This window comes from Macaca fascicularis, chromosome 8, assembly GCF_037993035.2.
Source record: "Macaca fascicularis isolate 582-1 chromosome 8, T2T-MFA8v1.1".
NCBI lineage: Eukaryota > Metazoa > Chordata > Mammalia > Primates > Cercopithecidae > Macaca > Macaca fascicularis.
In genome coordinates this window covers 122,082,118-122,099,663 of record NC_088382.1, presented here as the reverse complement: position 1 = coordinate 122,099,663, position 17,546 = coordinate 122,082,118, and the positions used below count along the sequence as shown (strand labels likewise).

Here is a 17,546-nt window from a genome sequence, read left to right as displayed (position 1 = left end):
TGAGCCTAAAACGGTTAGGTGTATTCCGGGCCCTTAACAGAGCTAAGGATAGGAGGCGTCTCCAATCTTTTAAACCAGTCTCTAAGGTCAATTTAATAAGGGTCTCTTTTATTGTTTTATTTATTCTTTTTACCTGTCCTGAGCTCTGGGGTCTATAGGCACAATGTAATTTCCAATTAATCCCCAATATCCTGGCGAGCCCCTGACTTACCTGAGAAACGAAGGCCGGCCCGTTATCTGACCCAATTACCTTGGGAAGTCCGAATCTAGGAAAGATTTCTTTCAAAATTTTCTTGGCTACTATGTGTGCCGTTTCTTGCCGGGTGGGGTAGGCTTCTACCCATCCTGAAAAGGTATCTACAAACACCAGTAAGTACTTATATCCAGCATAGTGAGGTTTTACTTCAGTGAAGTCTATTTCCCAATAGACTCCTGGGCGGTTATCACGAGTTCGTTTCCTTTCTGGCACTCGGGTAGCCCCAGCGTTTACCTGCTGACAGACCTTACAGGCAGATGTCACTTGTTCTACGAGGGTACTTGTCTTTGGGATTAGAAAGTCAGTTTTTTTAATCAGTAATTTTAGCTTTCAATTATTTAAGTGTGTCCAGGCATGCATCTGCTGGATCATTGCCAGGGCCTCCTTGGTCAGCATTGGGTGTTCGTCAGTGCTGCCAGCAGTTATGCCCCCGGGATTTTTTTCTTGGCCCAGCCGTGGGGGCTGAGCCTCTTTAGGGACCCCTTCTGGGGGTCCGGCAGGTGACACAGGGCGGCTGGGCTGGGGGCTGCCCTCAGGACTGGGCTCTGTGCCTTTTTGCAGGGAACTTTCCGAATGGAAACTCTGGTTGCTGTTCTCATCATTGAGATCCAGCAGGATGAGAGGGCCACCCCCTCGGGGACTGGCGCCCCTGCCCCGACGTTCCCGGCCACGGGATCTCTTTGCCCCGCCACCTGCCCGCCTTCGTTCCTCCTCCTGGGGGTCCACCACTGGCACTTACTTGAAGATACGAAGGGAAGTGTCGCCTACAGTCACTCATTGCTTCTTCCATTTTTGGACCTTCTTGATGGTCACCATTACCTTCTTGATGTTATCTTCGGCCCGGCTCCGGGTCTCGGCCCGTACGGTCCGGCCGGCCATGCTGGCGTGGCTGGGGCCGGAGCCGAGCCCGCGGCGGGGCCGCCTCCCGTCTGGCGGGCTCAGGCTTGGCGCCAGGCCCGGGCGCCGCGCTCTCGGCCTGCCGTTCCTCCGGGAGTTGGCTGCGCCCTCTTTTGTCCTTAACGCCTCCGCGAGTCCCCTGTTCTTTGCAGTAGGCACACTGGTCTTTTTCCACTTTTGGCCGTCTCCGCTTCTTTCCCTCTCTCCCTGGTCCTTTCTTTCTCACAACTGCTGCCAGGATTTTTGTTAAATGCTTATCCTTTACTCGGTTTTTACGATCCTCTCGCTCTATCTGTTCCTTCGCTAACCTGGCTTCCCTTTCCTTAGGGGTTTCTTTCTTATCTTGGCCAAATTTGTGGGGCGTTTTTCTGCCCCTTTGAGACCCGCCAACAGAGCCTGGCGATAGATTTGGAGACTCTCCCTACCTGGTGCCGTTTCATAGTCCCAGTCTGGGCGGGTGAGGGGAAATCCCTCGTCTATTTTATTGGGAAGTTGGGTTGGGAGGCCTCCTGGTCCTGGCACATTTTTCTGGGCCTCCAAGAGGACTTGCTGCCTTTTTCAGTGGTTAAGAGGACCTGCAGGAGTTGCTGGCAATTATCCTAGGTGGGCTGGTGGGTGAGGAGAATGGATTCTATTAACGAGGTTAGGGCCTGAGAGTCTTGGGAAAAGGAAGGGTTATGGGTCTTCCAGTTATAGAGGTCAGAGGCAGAGAAGGGCCAGTACTGGACTGTGTGACTGACAGTACGGAGGGGAAAAAGGGAGGATTGCTAAGTGGAAGGGCCTTCTGGGTCCTCAGTCCGCCGCAAGCGGAGACGAGGAGGTGTCGGCGGCGGCGTCCGAGGGGTGAGTTTGGGCGGGGCTGGAGGAGGAGACGGGGTGGAGGGAGGGGCCGAGGGAGAAGTTGGAGAAAGGGTAGGGGTCGAGGCGGTAGAGGAAAGAGCTGGGGACAAGACAGGGGGCAAGGGTGAAGCGTAAGGTGGAGGTCCCCGAAGGGGGTTTTGAGGTGGAGGAGGCAGGGGTTCGAGAAGGAGGAGGTCCCTCTGGGGTTTATCTGGGAGGACTGGCTTATGCGGGTCCAGATTCCGATTCTTTGGGGCTTCTAAGGCAAGGAGGGTAGATTGGGATGGGGAAGGGGGATGGAGGAAGGGTTTCACCCAAGAGGGAGGGTTTCGGACCAGATCCTCCCAAGTAATTATGTAAGCCACCTGGTCTGGGTGTCCGTGTGGCCCAGGATCCATCACTGTTGCTTTAACCTGTAAGATAATTGGGAGGTTAAATGTTTCGTCCCGGGGCCACCCAACATGGAGGGTAGGCCACTTGGACGAGCAGAATTTTCGCCATCGTCCCTTACGGAATTCTATGGAGAGGTTGTGGGCTCGAGCCCGAATGTCAGGGAAGTGAGTCAGGGTCAGAGACAAAGGAGTCGTCAACGTCTGTCTTATTTCGTCCACGTATAACAAACAAGGACAAAACAAAAGTAACAAAAACAAAGACCAGACAAGTAAGGAGAAGCCGCGCGGCCAGAGAGTAGCGCCACAAGATTACAAAATATTCAGACGGCAGGGGCGGCCTGCCTACAGATTTGAGGAGGCTGACCGAGTCATTAGCCTTCTCCCAGACTACCGCCAGGGCGTCCCCCAGGGCGAAAAGTGGGAAGGTGCGGGACACGTCTGTCCCCCTTCCCCACTTAATTCAGAAGGAGTACTCTCCAGAGTTCAGAGTTAGCCGGCAAGACAGACAGAACAAAACGAAGGTACCTGGTAGGTCCGTTCAGTCAGCAGTCCGTGGCCCGGGCCAGATAGGTCTCCGCCGGATGGGTCGGGGGTCCTCGGACGACCCCACTTCCCGGCCAACGCACCAAATGTTGGAACCGAACTGTCGATTCCTTCCTGGGCAGGGGTCGCCGCGAAGGATCACCGACACGAGATTCACAGCAGAGAGTTATTTATTACTAGCGCGCTAGGGTCCCAAGTTCTAAGTTGGCCCTGGGACCCCGACTGCTTGTTACAGGCTGTTTATATAGGCAAATACAAGTTCAAACACAGCTTAGGGCGCGAAATTCAAACAAAGCTTTAGGCGCGTGGTAATTGGGTCTGTTTATGGCCTGAGCAAGGTGTCTTATGCTAATTGGTTAGAGCAGGACCTTATGAGGTTTTTTTCTTGGAGTTGCTGATTCCGGGAACTTCGAGGCAGGGTGGGACCCCCGGAATTGGCAGGGTGGGACCCCATGAGGTTGTTTCCCGGAATTGGCAGGGTGGGACCCTATCAGGGTGGGACCTTATTGAGGCAGGGTGGGACCCTATCCAGAGCCACCTGGTGTTAATTTTTTCTATATGAGGCCTAGTTTCTAAATTTTATGAGGCCTAGTTTCAGAGTGATAAAGAAAAAACTTTGAAACAAACAAACCAAAAAATAAGAAATCAATTTTATAATTATAGCTTTCCAACTTTAAAGTCATCTCTAATTGGTAACCTCATATGCCTTACTTTTAATGAAATCATATTGTTTGGGTATATATAATTCAGACATAAATAACTACACTTTTATTTCAGTTATTTTTATGTCAAATGTCCTTAAGGTTTACAAAATTTTTGGGGGGTGTGAAATAAGTCTAGAGTCTCATTTCATTATCAGTGTATATAGAGATTATCTAATCTAATATACTGAGCCATTGGCATTTGATATCATTTAAGCATGTAGTATAATTAAAACATGTCTGTGTATCATCAAATACCTGCTTTTCATCAGCAGCACACAGGAATTTTGTTCATGGATAAAATACACAGATTATGTGTTGGAAAGGTTTTCGATAGAGAAGCGTAATGTATTTTAATGTATTTTGTATTGCATTGTGATAAAACCAAAGCATATTTTGTTTTCATATGATGGGGGGAAATTATTATTTAAATGGAAACAAAAAGAGAGGCTAATGCTACTGAGCACTTGCTATTTTTCTGACACTTACATACACTCTGTCTCCAGTTTGCCTCCTGGATGCTAATCTAGAGAATCATTAATCATTAATATTGTTATAAACAAATCCCTCCTGCTGTGGATTCTGGGGCATACTATGTGGAGCAGCCAATGTAGGAAGCAATTTGCAAATCAATGCCTATCATTCAGAGTATACAGGTTGAGAATGCCTAATCCACAATGCTTGGGCTAGAGTGTTTCCGATTTCACATTTTTTTGTATATTGGAATATTTGCATTTATATTTACCAGTTGAGCACCCCTAATCTGAAAATCCCAAATCTAAAATGTTCCAATGAGCATTTCCTTTGAACATGAACTTTTAATGTCATGTTGGTGCTCAAAAATTTCAGATTTTGGATCATTTTGGATTTTGCGTTTTGAATTAGGGATGCTCAATCTGCATTTTATGTTTACCATTGACTTGGGGTTCATATTTAAACCATATCTCCAGATGGACAGTCACATGGCTTCTCATTGTATGAAGATGTACCCCATTCTCCACTACCATATAGTCTACATTTAGGTGAGACCTCAAATGTGCCTTCCTGATGTACTGTCAGTTTTACTGAACCGTGTGTGTGTGTGTGTATATATATATATGAATATTGAATAAACTTAGCAATTCTCTTCTTACAAGTGAAGAAAATAAAGTATATAACAGTAATTGTTAGAAGGCATGGCAAGATTCAAATGGTATTAAGGCAATAATAACACAAGAAATTTAAGGATAGTCAAATTTTTACTTTTGTTGGGGAACTAAAAATCCTACTAATAGAGTTTGTTCCACAAAACCTAGAAAAGAAAGAAATTAGTTTTATTATTAAATAAGCACATCTAGAATGCAATGCACATTGCAGGTGGTCTATGAAAGACACTACAAAGACTAGACAGAATCACACAGATTTATACAATAGGGTAAAAAAGGAGTTATTAAATTTTATTTTATCTTCTTGATAGACCAATTGATGTGCCTTGTCTCTGGTATACCTCAAGTAAGAACCTTCAGTTATTGTCAGAAGTATGTGTTCAAGGGTCAGAAGGTTCAAGGGTCAGAAGGTTCAAGGGTCAGAAGGCTGGTGACCTTGCACTAGAAAATCAAAAGGTATGCTGATTATGTTTTCTAAGGGAAATTCTAAAGGAGGGGAGTAGGTTTGTTGCTTCTCTCCCCTTTAGTATACAAAGAAACTTCATTGTTTTACATTTGCACTTTAACCAGCAAACAATGCACTCTAAGATGCATAAGGGAGATGTATGCTTAAAAGAAGACAAGTTAGAGCTCTTTCTGCAGCAGGAAATTTGATCCCTAATCCAAAACCACAAATCGAGTGAGTTAGACTGAACCAAATAGGAGAGTTAGTGAGGAAAGCTGAACTGTATTTAGACTGTGGTTCCAAACAGTCTTAAGCTTAAGCTAACCCTAAAACTGGATATTACTCCCTAAATTCCAAACCTGAGTTTTGGGACCTTTCTGATTCAGAGAACAATTGATCTATCCTGTTGGGAAAAGAGACAAAAGAGCAAGAAAAAAAGGATCATTCAATGAAACTAATATTTTCCAGATTTTATTGGGCCACAACAACCATCTCTGAGACAATCTCTCTTGAGGGAAAGAATAGACAGAGCATGACAAAGAGAAAGAATGGTGGTTTGGGAGTAACCTAATTAGAACAGGGTTTTTTTTAAACTTTTTGTGCACTCCAATGAAGCTTATGGTCCCCTTATTAGAATAATATTTTTAAGTGCTTAAAATAAAATAAAGCACATAGGCTTAGAGGGGAAATCAATAATATTTAAAGACAGTTATTATAATATATAAAAACTAAAATTAAAAATACACATTTTTTATGTGAGGATATATATGCTTCTTACCTAATGCAGTAAATTAGAACTTCTAGTGAGAGGTCTCATAACTACTATAATTTTCAATAGTGATGAGCATATACAACATTTTGAGGTGTCTGAAACAATTATAATGCAATATAAAAAATCTATAATTTCTACTGGTGGTAAAGTCCCAGTTAACTTTTCCTATTCATGTGCTTTGTTACCTACATTTGTAATTAAGAGAAATGCTGAAATTCAGTTAGAAAAAAAAATTCAGTTAGGTCTAGAGAAAATACAGACATTTTTCTTCTTCATCCAAATTTCTGGAACAAGGAGAAGAGCTCCTGAAATATAAGGGAAGGAAGACGGGCCACGTTCTCTTTTTTAGAAGTCTGAGGTGGAATAAGAGCCAATGGTACTAGTAGTCTTATTTCACCCCAGGCTTCTAGAAGATAAAGAGTTAAACAAAAATAGAGAACCACATCCATCTTGACCTTCAACAGCCAGGCAGTGACCTCAATCACTGAGAAACAGTAGAATTGACATTATGGCTTCCTCTTCTTTGGGATGGAGTACTCTGCTCTTGATCCTTAGATAAAAATTAAGAGAAGAAAATAAAAGCCATGAGCTTCTCCTAGAGAGTGACAATGCTCAATGCAGGATCACTTAAATGTTTTCCTACCTCTATCAAGGGAGCAGTTTGGCAAACTACTGAGAAAGTTTCTCCTGCTATTACTTCTAAGCTTTGTATCCTCCTGAGATTGATGAGGTTAGTTCATTTTCCTAAGGCCTTATAAAAGCCTCATTATATTGCCAGCAGAAGATTCTGGAGTAGATCAGGGCAGTTCCCTAATTCATTTTACCTAAACCCACGCTATATACCAGATCTAACAGACACTTACTGTTTCAGTTCAAGTTTATATTTCCCTCTGTCCTAAGGCTACTCAGTCAGTAAAGACTGAAGCTGGAATTTAAACCTAAACCTTTTTTTTTTCTCTCTCTCTTTTTCGAGATGGAGTCTCACTCTCTTGCCCAGGTTGGAGTGCAATGGCACAATCTTGGCTCACTGCAACCTCTGCCTCCTGGGTTCAAGTGATTCTCCTGCCTCAGCCTCCCGAGTATCTAGGATTATAGGCACCTGTTCCCATGCCTGACTAAGTTTTTTTTTTTTTTTTTTTTTTTTAGTAGATATGGAATTTTGCCATGTTGGCTAGGCTGGTCTCAAGCTCCTGACCTCGAGTGATCCACCTGACTCTGCCTAGAGTGCTAGGATTATGGGAATGAGCCACCGTGCCCAGCCTAAACCTAAACCTGATTCCAATGTGCTGTTTTATATTGTGTTCTACCACGCTATCCTAAATGGAACGATTTTTTAAGTCTATGAGTTTTATACTCCATGTATTTAGTCAATAGCAAGATACTAATAACTTATATTTTGTCTTTTTTCCTAATACAGCGTATATTTATTGGAAGCGTATTATAAAAACAACAACTATGCTAGGCTCCAGAGGTACAAATAGTATGCAGAGAAGACATGGAAACTTTGATCTGATAGATCTTATAGACTAGAGATAGATATAGACATTAATCAAATAGCCATACAAAATAAATACAAAATTACAAACTGTATTTACTCCCCTAAAAGTAATTGATGAAATACTATATAATGGGGGCTTCTGAAAAAGTCTGGAAATTAGAGAAAACGTTCCCAAGAAAACAACATTTTTGAAGCGATTTGGTAGAAGTTAACAAATTATTAAAGAGTGTTTTTCCCTTTAAAGTCATTTAAACTATTAGTTGCTTTAAGCAATTTCTTTAAATAGTAAAAGGTTTTCATCATTAAAAAGCAGTAAGACATCAACTATGTGATAAAAAGGTATTTTAGTTTCAAAAAGTGCCAATAATTCAAATCTTTTAAGAAATTATCTTCCCATACAGTTTCCTCAAAAGTTAGCTATTTCCAGGAACTTGAGGATAGTGACAACAGCATGTGACTACTAATGGGTACTGAAATTATTTTGGGAGTGGAGGAAATGTTCTAAAATTAGAAAATGGTGTTAGTTTTAAAACTCATGAATATGCTAAAAAGCATTCAACTGTATACTTTAAAACAGTGAATTTTATGTATGTAAGTTATATTTCAATTTTTAAAATTGGGGTACAAAATGAGTCACATAGCATCATACATTAACTGTCTATGCCCTCTAAAACTGTTACTAGTAGTAGAATTTGTATATGGTAACATGGAAGATCTATTCAAGGATATAGCTATTCATAGGACTTTGGCATAGAATGACTCTTTCTCTAAGATCACACTCTCTGATGTAGAAAACAGCTCACAGAGCACTGAGGGATGAAGGTGATGGCTCCCTAGCCAGGAAAATCTAATGAATGAATCCAGGCAATCAGTGAGATGACAGATGTAAAAGCTTATATCCTACTAAGTTGAATTATTGAGTCATTAAAATGGTTTATAAGCCACTGATTACCACACTGATATGGATTTTTTTTTTTTTTTTTTTTTTTTTTTAGTATTAAAAAGAAGTGTGAAATTTAAACAAAGTCAATTCACATGTAATGGAGCATTGTTGAAGGCTTATCATTTAAGGCAGATAAACAAAATTAAGTACCTATTGTTATAGGGGAGACATAAAAAGAAGCATGAAGGGAATGGCTGGATAGTTAGATATTTTCACTAAGATCAAATTTTTGAACAAAAGAAGAAACAAACAATAGTATTTTAATTTTAAAGTCAATATTGGTACTAATAGCTTTCTGAATTCAAATTCATCTCACAGAGCTTAAGGGTTAGGAAAACCTTCTCCTAAAAAATGCTCCATGGGAGATAAAACTTTCAAATATATTCTATACTAGATTTATGATTTGTGACATTCAATCAGGCTATATCAATGCATAAGTAATTTACTAGAAATATACTAGCAGTTTTGTAAGGTACAGCAGTTCTTTCAAACTGAAAGAGTCACAGACCACATCTAGTAAATTATTGATTTAATATATCACATTGCTCTTTTGTGACCTGCAAGAAGTCATCACTTTTAAAAGTACCTAACTTGCTTTCTGTGAATAATTTATACATTATATAATAATTTTCATTATAGAGTATATTTGATAATAAATTATACATTAAACAAGTGAAGAGTCAGATATGAAATTGCAAGTAGCTTAAGGCTATGTAGCCTGTATTATAATGTCTCTAAGATACCTGCACATTCAAGTAGCATTTCTCCCACATACATGTTTTGAAATTTCTTCTAATTCACTCAGTGATACATTTCTTCTTCTTCTCCTCCTTCTCCTCCTCCTTCTCCTCCTCCTCCTCCTTCTTCTGTCTTGCTCCTTCATCCCACATACATACACCTGCTCAAAGTGGTATTTTCAGTGGATGATTAGAAACCTTAAAACCTGGTTGTGGTGTGATGGTCTGATTTCTCCAGAAATATTACATCTATCTACTGTATCAATGCATACATAATTCAGGTGTATAACAAGAATATATGTAATATAGTTGGATCATGGACACGTTTTACTCATACAAATCAAATTAAACAAATTAAGCCAAAAGAGAATTTTTTAAAATTAAACAAATAGAAGAATAGAGAACAAGAAAAATAAGAAATTACACTGTGTGGATAAAACTTCACTCACTAAATGAGCATATTCCTTAGACTGATAAGATATTAGCCTGTGTATTCGTCTGTTTGCATTACTATAAAGGAGTACCTGATACTGGGTAATTTATGAAGAAAAGAGGTTTAATTGGCTCACATTCTGCAAGCTTTACAGGAAGTGTGGTCTGCCATGCTTCTAGTGAGAGTCTCAGAAGGCTTCCAATCACGGTGGAAGGTGAAGGGGGATTAGACACATCACATGGCAAGAGAGGAAGCAAAAGAGAGAGGGGGAAGGTGCCACACATTTTTAAACCACCATATCTTGGGAGAGCTTACTCACTATCGCAAGGATAGCACCAAGTCATTCATGAGGGATCTGCCCCCATGACCCAAACACCTCCTACCTGGCCCCACCTCCAATATTGAGGATTACATTCCAACATGAAATTTGAAGTGGACAAACATCCAAACACTATCATTCTGTCCCTGGCCCCTCATAACTTATATCCTTCTCACATTGAAAAATACAATCATCCCCTGCCAATAGTTCTCAAAAGTCTTAAATCATTCCAGCATGAAGTCCAAAGTCATAAGTTCCATCTGAGACTCATGCCCTTCTACCTATAAGCCAATAAAATCCAAACAAGTTATTTACTCTCAAGATACAATAGTAATGCAAGTATTGGGTAAACATTCCCATTCCAAAAGTGATAAATTGGCCCAAAGAAAAGGTCAGTAATCTCCACACAAGTCTGAAGCCCAACAGAGCAATCGCTAAATCTTAAAGTTCCAAAATAATCTTCTTTCACACCATGTCCCACATTCTTGTGTGAGGGGTAGATTCCCAAGGCCTTGGGCAGCCCCGCCTCTATGGCTTTGCAGTGTGCAGCCCATGTGGCTGCTCTCAAAGGTTGGAGTTGAGTGCTTGCCGCTTTTCCAGGCAGAGGTGCAAGCTGCTAGTGCCTCTGCCATTATAGAGTCTGGAGGGTGGTGGCCTGCTTCCCACAACTCCATGAGGTAGTGCCTTGGTGGGGACTTCGTGTAGGTTCTACAATCCCACATTTCCCCTTGGCATTGCAGTCATAGAGTTTCTCTGTGGGGCTCCAAACCTATAGCAGACTTCTGCCTGGGCACCCAGGATTTTCTATACATTCTCTGACATCTAGGTAGAAGTTGACGAGCAGCCTTCACACTTGCATTATGAGCATCTGCAGACCTAACACCATGGGAAAACTGCCAAGGATTATGGCTTGCACTTTACAGAGCCATGGCCTGAGCTGTACCTGGACCCCTTTGAGCCAAGTGCTGAAACCAGAGTGACTGGAATGCAGGGAGCAGCCTCCCAAGGCAGGCAGCAGGGCCATGGACCTGGTACAGGAAACCATTCTTTTTTCTAAGCCTCTGGGCCTGTGATGATAGGGGCTGCCTCAAAGATCTCTGAAATGCCTTCAAAGCCTCTTCCCCATTGTCTTGGATATTAGCTTTTGGCTCCCTTTTACTCATTCTAATTTCTCCAGCAAGTCATTGCTCCACAAGCTTGTATCCCACTTGTATCCCATCCTGAAAATGCTTTTTTTCTTCCCTGCCACATGGCTAGGCTGTGAATTTTTCCAACTTTTACACTCTACTTCCCTTCTAAATATAAGCTCCAACTTTAAGTCATTTCTTTGCTCCTGTAGCTAATTATAGTAACGTAGGCTGTTTTCTTCTCCATCACTTTGAAAGCTGTGAATCTCTGGCCTGCGACACCCCACCCGGGCCTCACTCAGCCACGCTGATGTGTCCCAGCTTGCCTTTGTTATAGTTTGTACCCATGGTTGGTGGTTCCCTAGCTCTTGTGCTGAACACAAGAAGGAGGATCCTGTACGTTGAAGGGTGAGGGGGGTGAAGACGAATTTTATTAAGCAACAGAACAGTGCTCAGTGGAGAGGGGATGCAGGAGGTGGTCCCCCAGTCTCACAGTCAGGCAGTTCTCTCCTCTTTGCATAGCTGTCTGGAACTTTTTATGGCCTCAGAATAGGGGAGGGGCAGGCTGTAGGTACTATTGGAAAAGACAGCATTCAATTGGTTAAAAGACATTTTTTAGAAAGAATCAATTAGGAAAGGGCAGGTGAACAGCAACAGAAGTTCTCACTCTGGGTCGCAGGTTTCATCTAGGACCAGCAGTCTGGTCTTTCAGTCTTCAAGCTGATTTTGCTCGAAGGTGGGGTTTCACCAGGGACCCATTCCTGTCTTCCTGGGCATTTGGCTGCCTCCTGCCACTCTCAGTAGGTTGTTAGAAGTAGCCAGGCCACCTGTTGAATGGTTTGCTGCTTAGAAATTTCTTCTGCCAGATACCCAAAGATATCACTCTTAACTTTAAGTTTGTACAGATCTCTAGGACATGTACGAGGACATGAACACAATGCAGCCAAATTCTTTGCTAGAGAATAATACAGGTGACCTTTGCTCCAATTCCCACTGAATTCCTCATTTCCATCTGAGACCTCATCAACGTAGACTTCACTCTCCATATTTCTATAAGCATTTTTGTCACAACCATTTAAGTAGTCTCTAAGAAGCTCCAAATTTTTTCTTATCTTTCTATCTTCTGAGGTCTCCAAACTCTTCCAACCTCTACCCATTACCCGTTTCTAAAGCCATTTCTACATTTCCATATATCTTTATAGTAGCACCCCACTCCTTGTGTATTAGTTTGTTTTCACGCTGCTGATAAAGACGTACCCAAGACTGGGCAATTTACAAAGGAAAGAGGTTGATCGGACTTACGGTTCCACATGACTGGGGAGGCCTCACAATCATGGTGGAAGGTAAGGAGGAACAAGTCACATTTTACGTGGATGGCTACAGGTAAAGAGAGAGAGAGAGAGAGCTGGTGCAGGGGAATGTCTCTTTTTGAAATCATCAGATCTCGTGAGACTTATTCCCTATCGCGAGAACAGCACAGGAAAGTCTTGACCCCATGATTCAGTTACCTCCCACCGGGTTCTTTTTACACCATGTGGAAATTCAGGATGAGATTTGGGTGGGGACACAGCCAAACCATGTCACCTTGATATGAATTTTTCTAGTCAAATTTTGCTATCAATTTGTTAGTCTGTTCGTATTACTATAAAGGAATATTCAAGACTAGGTTATTTATGAAGAAAAGAGATTTCATTAGCTCATGGATTTTCAGGATGTACAAGCAGCGTGGTTTCACCATCTGCTTCTGGTGAGGACTCAGAAAGCTTGCAATCATGGCAGAAGGCAAAAGGGGAGCAGGTATGTTACATGGCAAGATAGGAAGTGAGAGAGAGAACGAGGAGGTGCCATATACCTTTAAACAACCAGATCTAAGGAGAACTCACTCACTATTGCTAGGACAGCACCAAGACATTCATGAGGGATCTATCCCCATGACCCAAAGACTTCCCATCAGACCCCACCTCCAACATTTCAATACGAGATTTGGGGGGGCACCAACATTCAAACTATATCAGCATGGATTTGCTACTATGGGTTTGATATTAGACCTGGGTTTGCTGTTCCCTCAATAAAAACCAGAATCCATATAGCAGTCATATTATAAACATTTTACCATTGGATACATTTCTAATGTTTAAGATACATATCTTTCATATAGTATTGCCCCCAAATGTAAAGCACAGTAATCAAGCAAAGAACAAGCAAAAATTTCAATTGCAGAAAGAAAAAAAAAAAAGACTTATATGTATTTATTGAAAGAGGATGTATCTAGATTCTGTACTAAATTTAAGTGATTTTTTCTGGGATAATTTCTACCAAATGAAATGTTTATGTTATATGCTGACTATGGAACACTATTTTATAGTAGCCTGGTCTTGCAGGTATAGTTCATTTAATCACCCAAAGACATTTATGGAGAACTTACTATGTACAGACCCTGTCCTGAGAAGAGAAGAGAAGAGAAGAGAAACATGATAAGACTTATGTTTTAGAAAAAGTGCTACCAGTGGTATGAACTTGTGGTGATGAGTGAAGCTGAGAGTCAAAGAGCACATGCAGAAATTGATGGGAGTCTGGACTGTGACAGTTACAGAGGCAGAGAAGCTAGAGAAGCTGATAAATCACATAAGGTTATGAGCAACAAATTGATTCTTTGTTGGACCCCAAGAGTCAGGGAGAGCAAATCTAGAATAATGGCATTTTATAAGTAGGCTAAGTTTGACATTTTCAATCTTTAAGTTGTTGGGCTCTATAGATATACATAAAACACAGTTCTCTGGTGTGTCAAAATTACAATTAATTGTTATCAATTACATAAACATTAAAATTATTACCAAAAGAAAACACATTTTAGAATCATCAGTTTGGCCTTTTGTCAAGTATGTTCTTAAGGAGGCAGGTTCTGTAAGATATTACATGTAAAAAAGTTTTCCATGATCAAATAAGTTTGTGAGAAAGAGCATGATATTCCCTAAACCTTACTAAAGTCTCAAGTCCTTCACTCATGTGTTTCCCACACTTACTTAATCATAGAACCATATCTTCTTAAATTCAAATGTTCTACAAACATACTATTAAAAATATAGATTTAGGCTGGGCACAATGGCTCACGCCTATAATCCCAGCACTTTAGGAGGCCAAGATGGATGGATCACCTGAAATCAGGGGTTCAAGACCGGCCTGATCAACATGGTAAAATGCCATCTCTACTAATAATACAAAAATTAGCTGGGCATGGTGGTGCATGGCTGTAATCCCAGCTACTCTGTAGGCTGAGGTAGGAAAATCTCTTGAACCTGGGAGGTGGGGGTTGCAGCTAGCCGAGATGGTGCCATTGCACTCCATCCTGGGAAACAAAAGCAAAACTTGGTCTCAAAAAATAAAAATAAAAATAAATTAAAAAATAAAAATATGGATTTATTAACTACATAAGTTATAATCAGGAACAGGTGGGTTCTTATGTTTAATGAATTACAAGGAATATAGGCTGTTTAGAGAAACAACAGCCAATTTGACAAAAGGTCCACAGGTATATGTGGCATATGTCAAATAGCAAAAATAAGAATAGAATCCAAAGGTCTGACTTGCTTTTATCTTCAGCCGAGTAAGAGCCAGAAAGATAAAAGCGGCCCTTTTCTCGATTAGCCAATAAGATGACATTAAAACAGGAAGTAAGAATATAAAAAGCTTCTGGAGACCAATATTAGGAGAATCTGTGAAATTGGCCTGACTTAATTATTATTCCATTTATATTTTATGAATATTAGGTTAGTGAAAAAGTAATTGCAGTTTTTGCCATTAAAAGTAATGCCCAAAACCACAATTACTTTTGCACCAACCTAATATAAAACAGATTACAATAGATGTGTATCTCAGAGCATAGTTAATTTTCCCTTATTTATAATAATACACTGCATAATTATTATCACTCACTATAATATTCCGTTATTGACTATAAATTAGGCCACGCTGTAGGCACTCATCAGAAAAAACAGAAAATTATGGTTACAAGTACAAATAACAGAATCTAGCATAATACTACCATGTGATTAAATTTTAACCTTATAATATATTTGTAATTTAAAAGAACCTTCATATTTCTAAATATGATTTTTAATAAAAGCTGTCCTAAATGTCAATTATACAAAATAAAATATATAAAACAAATTCTGGCTGTCAGACACATGTTAATATAGGATGGCACAATGTTCATGACTAAGTCACAGAACTGAACTTGAGTTAGAAGTTTCCATTTCTATTCATACTTTCCAAATATAAAAATAAGAGTTTAATAGTTTTTGTCATGTTCATTCAAAGTATTATAATTTTAATTCTGGAGCACCTTAAAATCAGAAAGAAAATTAACATGAGACATACTGCCCATTCTTGAATGATTCTCTCATCAGTAGCATTATCAGTTGAATAAAGTTATCAGTACTGAAATAAGAATAACACCTGACTGCTCTAATCTCAAACAATAATGAGTGATGAGAGGGATGCATCTTTGGTTATTATAATCACTGTCAATTTCTTGCGTGTTTCTAGAGAATTCTAATTTTAGTGTGTTTCATTCTAAGTATTTATTACCTTTTTATAGAACGTTAAGGAAAAAAGGCAGAATATTCATTAGTCACTCAACTCAATACAACATCCTTTTTGTGTTGTGTGTGTGTGTGTGTTTTAAATATACTGTATTGCTCTATTTTAAAACTTTGACCAATAATTAATCACAAGTTTTTACTTTTTCAAACTGTCATAACTCTTCTGGAGGTACCTAATTCATCACTGCATGCAGTGCACTTTAAAAGGAAAATCAGACATTAACTTCAATAAAGTCCCAGTATAAAGACTACACCTATCTATTTCTAATCTCCTTTTCTCAAGTCACAGAGGTAAACCACTACTGATATCTAATGGAAATCACTGCACTTTTGTTCTTGATCTTATTTCTAGGTCAATGATCCTGATTTTCCTTGTGTAATGATTCCTTCCTCCCTATTAAATCGACAAAGAACATTCATTCAACTTTGCATCTCCAAACTACTTTATACATTTCCCTCCCATTTATATTCATAATTCTGGTTACTTTTGTATTTGTTTATATACCATTTATTCTTCATCCAACTGTAATCTAGCCTCCCCTACTTGCCCCCACCCCACTCTAGTTCAGGAGTTGGCAAACTTCTTCTGTAAAGGACTAGATACTATTTTGGGCTTTGCTGGCCACATATATCTTTGTTGAATATTCTTCTGTAGTTTTTGTTTTGTTTGTAACTCTTTAAAAATGTAAAAAACCTTTCTTGGTCCACAGTCTGGATTTGGCCTCCTTGCTATAACTTGCAGCGAGCTGCTCTAATTGAAACTACTCTACTAATAGCACCAGAAAAACTCCTTTTGGTGTTTGAGGAGAGTAATAAATTATACTCTGTCCTTCCTGCAAAACTTCAAAGGAAATCAAACTATCAGCTTTAATACTGGTAAAATATGAGGGGCAGTGACAGTGGGCTTCCTACTAGCTGTCTGCAACAGGAACAGCCCTACCCTCAGAAGGCACCCTAAAAAACCTACAGTATACAAGAGCACACCAGACAGTGTGCTCTGCAGGAAGGATGGCTCCTAATCTGAAGAAAGGTACTCAAAGGGTGAAGGAGGAGGGTCAGCTGGCAAGGTGTTTAAAAAGAAAAAAAAAAATCCCTCTTCATGCAAACTATAGACCTGGGGCAGAAAAACTCCAGTCTTACACTCCACATTGCCAAGTCAACCCAGACTTCAGACTTCTTTTTCATTTATTAATCACTTTGCAACATTTACCTCTTTGAACACTTGCTTTTCACTGAAACTCTTCTCCCTTGGCCCCCAGGAGAGCAATTTCTCTGGAGTCAGCCACTCTTTATCTGATTTTAAACCTTTGGTGTTTCCCAGAACCTCATCTTTGCCCATCTTTTCTCATTCTGCATACTTTTCAGAGTGATCTTATTCACTTAAAGAATATCAGTTACCATCCATATGCTTTCTATATTAAATCTCCATTTAGCTCAGGTCTCTCTTGAGTTCTAGAACTATGAATCCTAATGCATCCCCCATCTTGTGAATAACCCCCATCTACAGTTTATCAGAAACATTAATTTCACCCTCATCTTTTCTTTTTTTTTTTTCTCTTTTTTTAACATACCACCTTGGGCCTGAGGTAGCCAATAAGTCTGCCTCAAGGCACCATCAACAACTCCTCTGATTTCAAGGTAAATTATATATACAGATAAAGGTTGATGAGAAAGTAGAATACTTAGATGAGTGGGTGAATGTGTTTGTACAGCCATTCATGTCTCACACATAGTGTTGAATCTGAGTAGAATTTCAAAGCCTGACAGCAAGTAATACAATTTCCCACTTGCATATTTAATTTATCATTATCATAAAAAAGATGATCAATTTCACACTCTTATCACAAATGAAAGCTAGGCCACCATTATTATATTTCTAGATAACACCATTACAACA

At 40.1% G+C, this 17,546-nt stretch overlaps 2 protein-coding genes and 1 pseudogene across 7 annotated transcripts in view; 1 reads left to right on the top strand and 2 right to left on the bottom strand.

Annotated features, from left to right (window-relative positions):
• The window catches only part of CSMD3 (CUB and Sushi multiple domains 3), a 1,225,248-nt gene that overhangs the window by 958,455 nt on the left and 249,247 nt on the right, over positions 1-17,546 (top strand). The gene's annotated exons all lie outside the window — the stretch shown is intronic.
• LOC141407522 (B-cell CLL/lymphoma 7 protein family member C pseudogene) lies at positions 578-1,187 on the bottom strand (annotated as a pseudogene).
• LOC123570894 (uncharacterized) lies at positions 578-16,988 on the bottom strand. Its single transcript, XM_074000131.1, has 3 exons — positions 16,860-16,988; positions 2,911-3,042; positions 578-2,406 (listed from the first exon to the last, which is right to left on the bottom strand). The coding sequence occupies exons 1-3, from the start codon at positions 16,986-16,988 to the stop codon at positions 1,921-1,923; spliced, it is 747 nt and encodes a 248-aa protein (XP_073856232.1). The 3' UTR covers positions 578-1,920.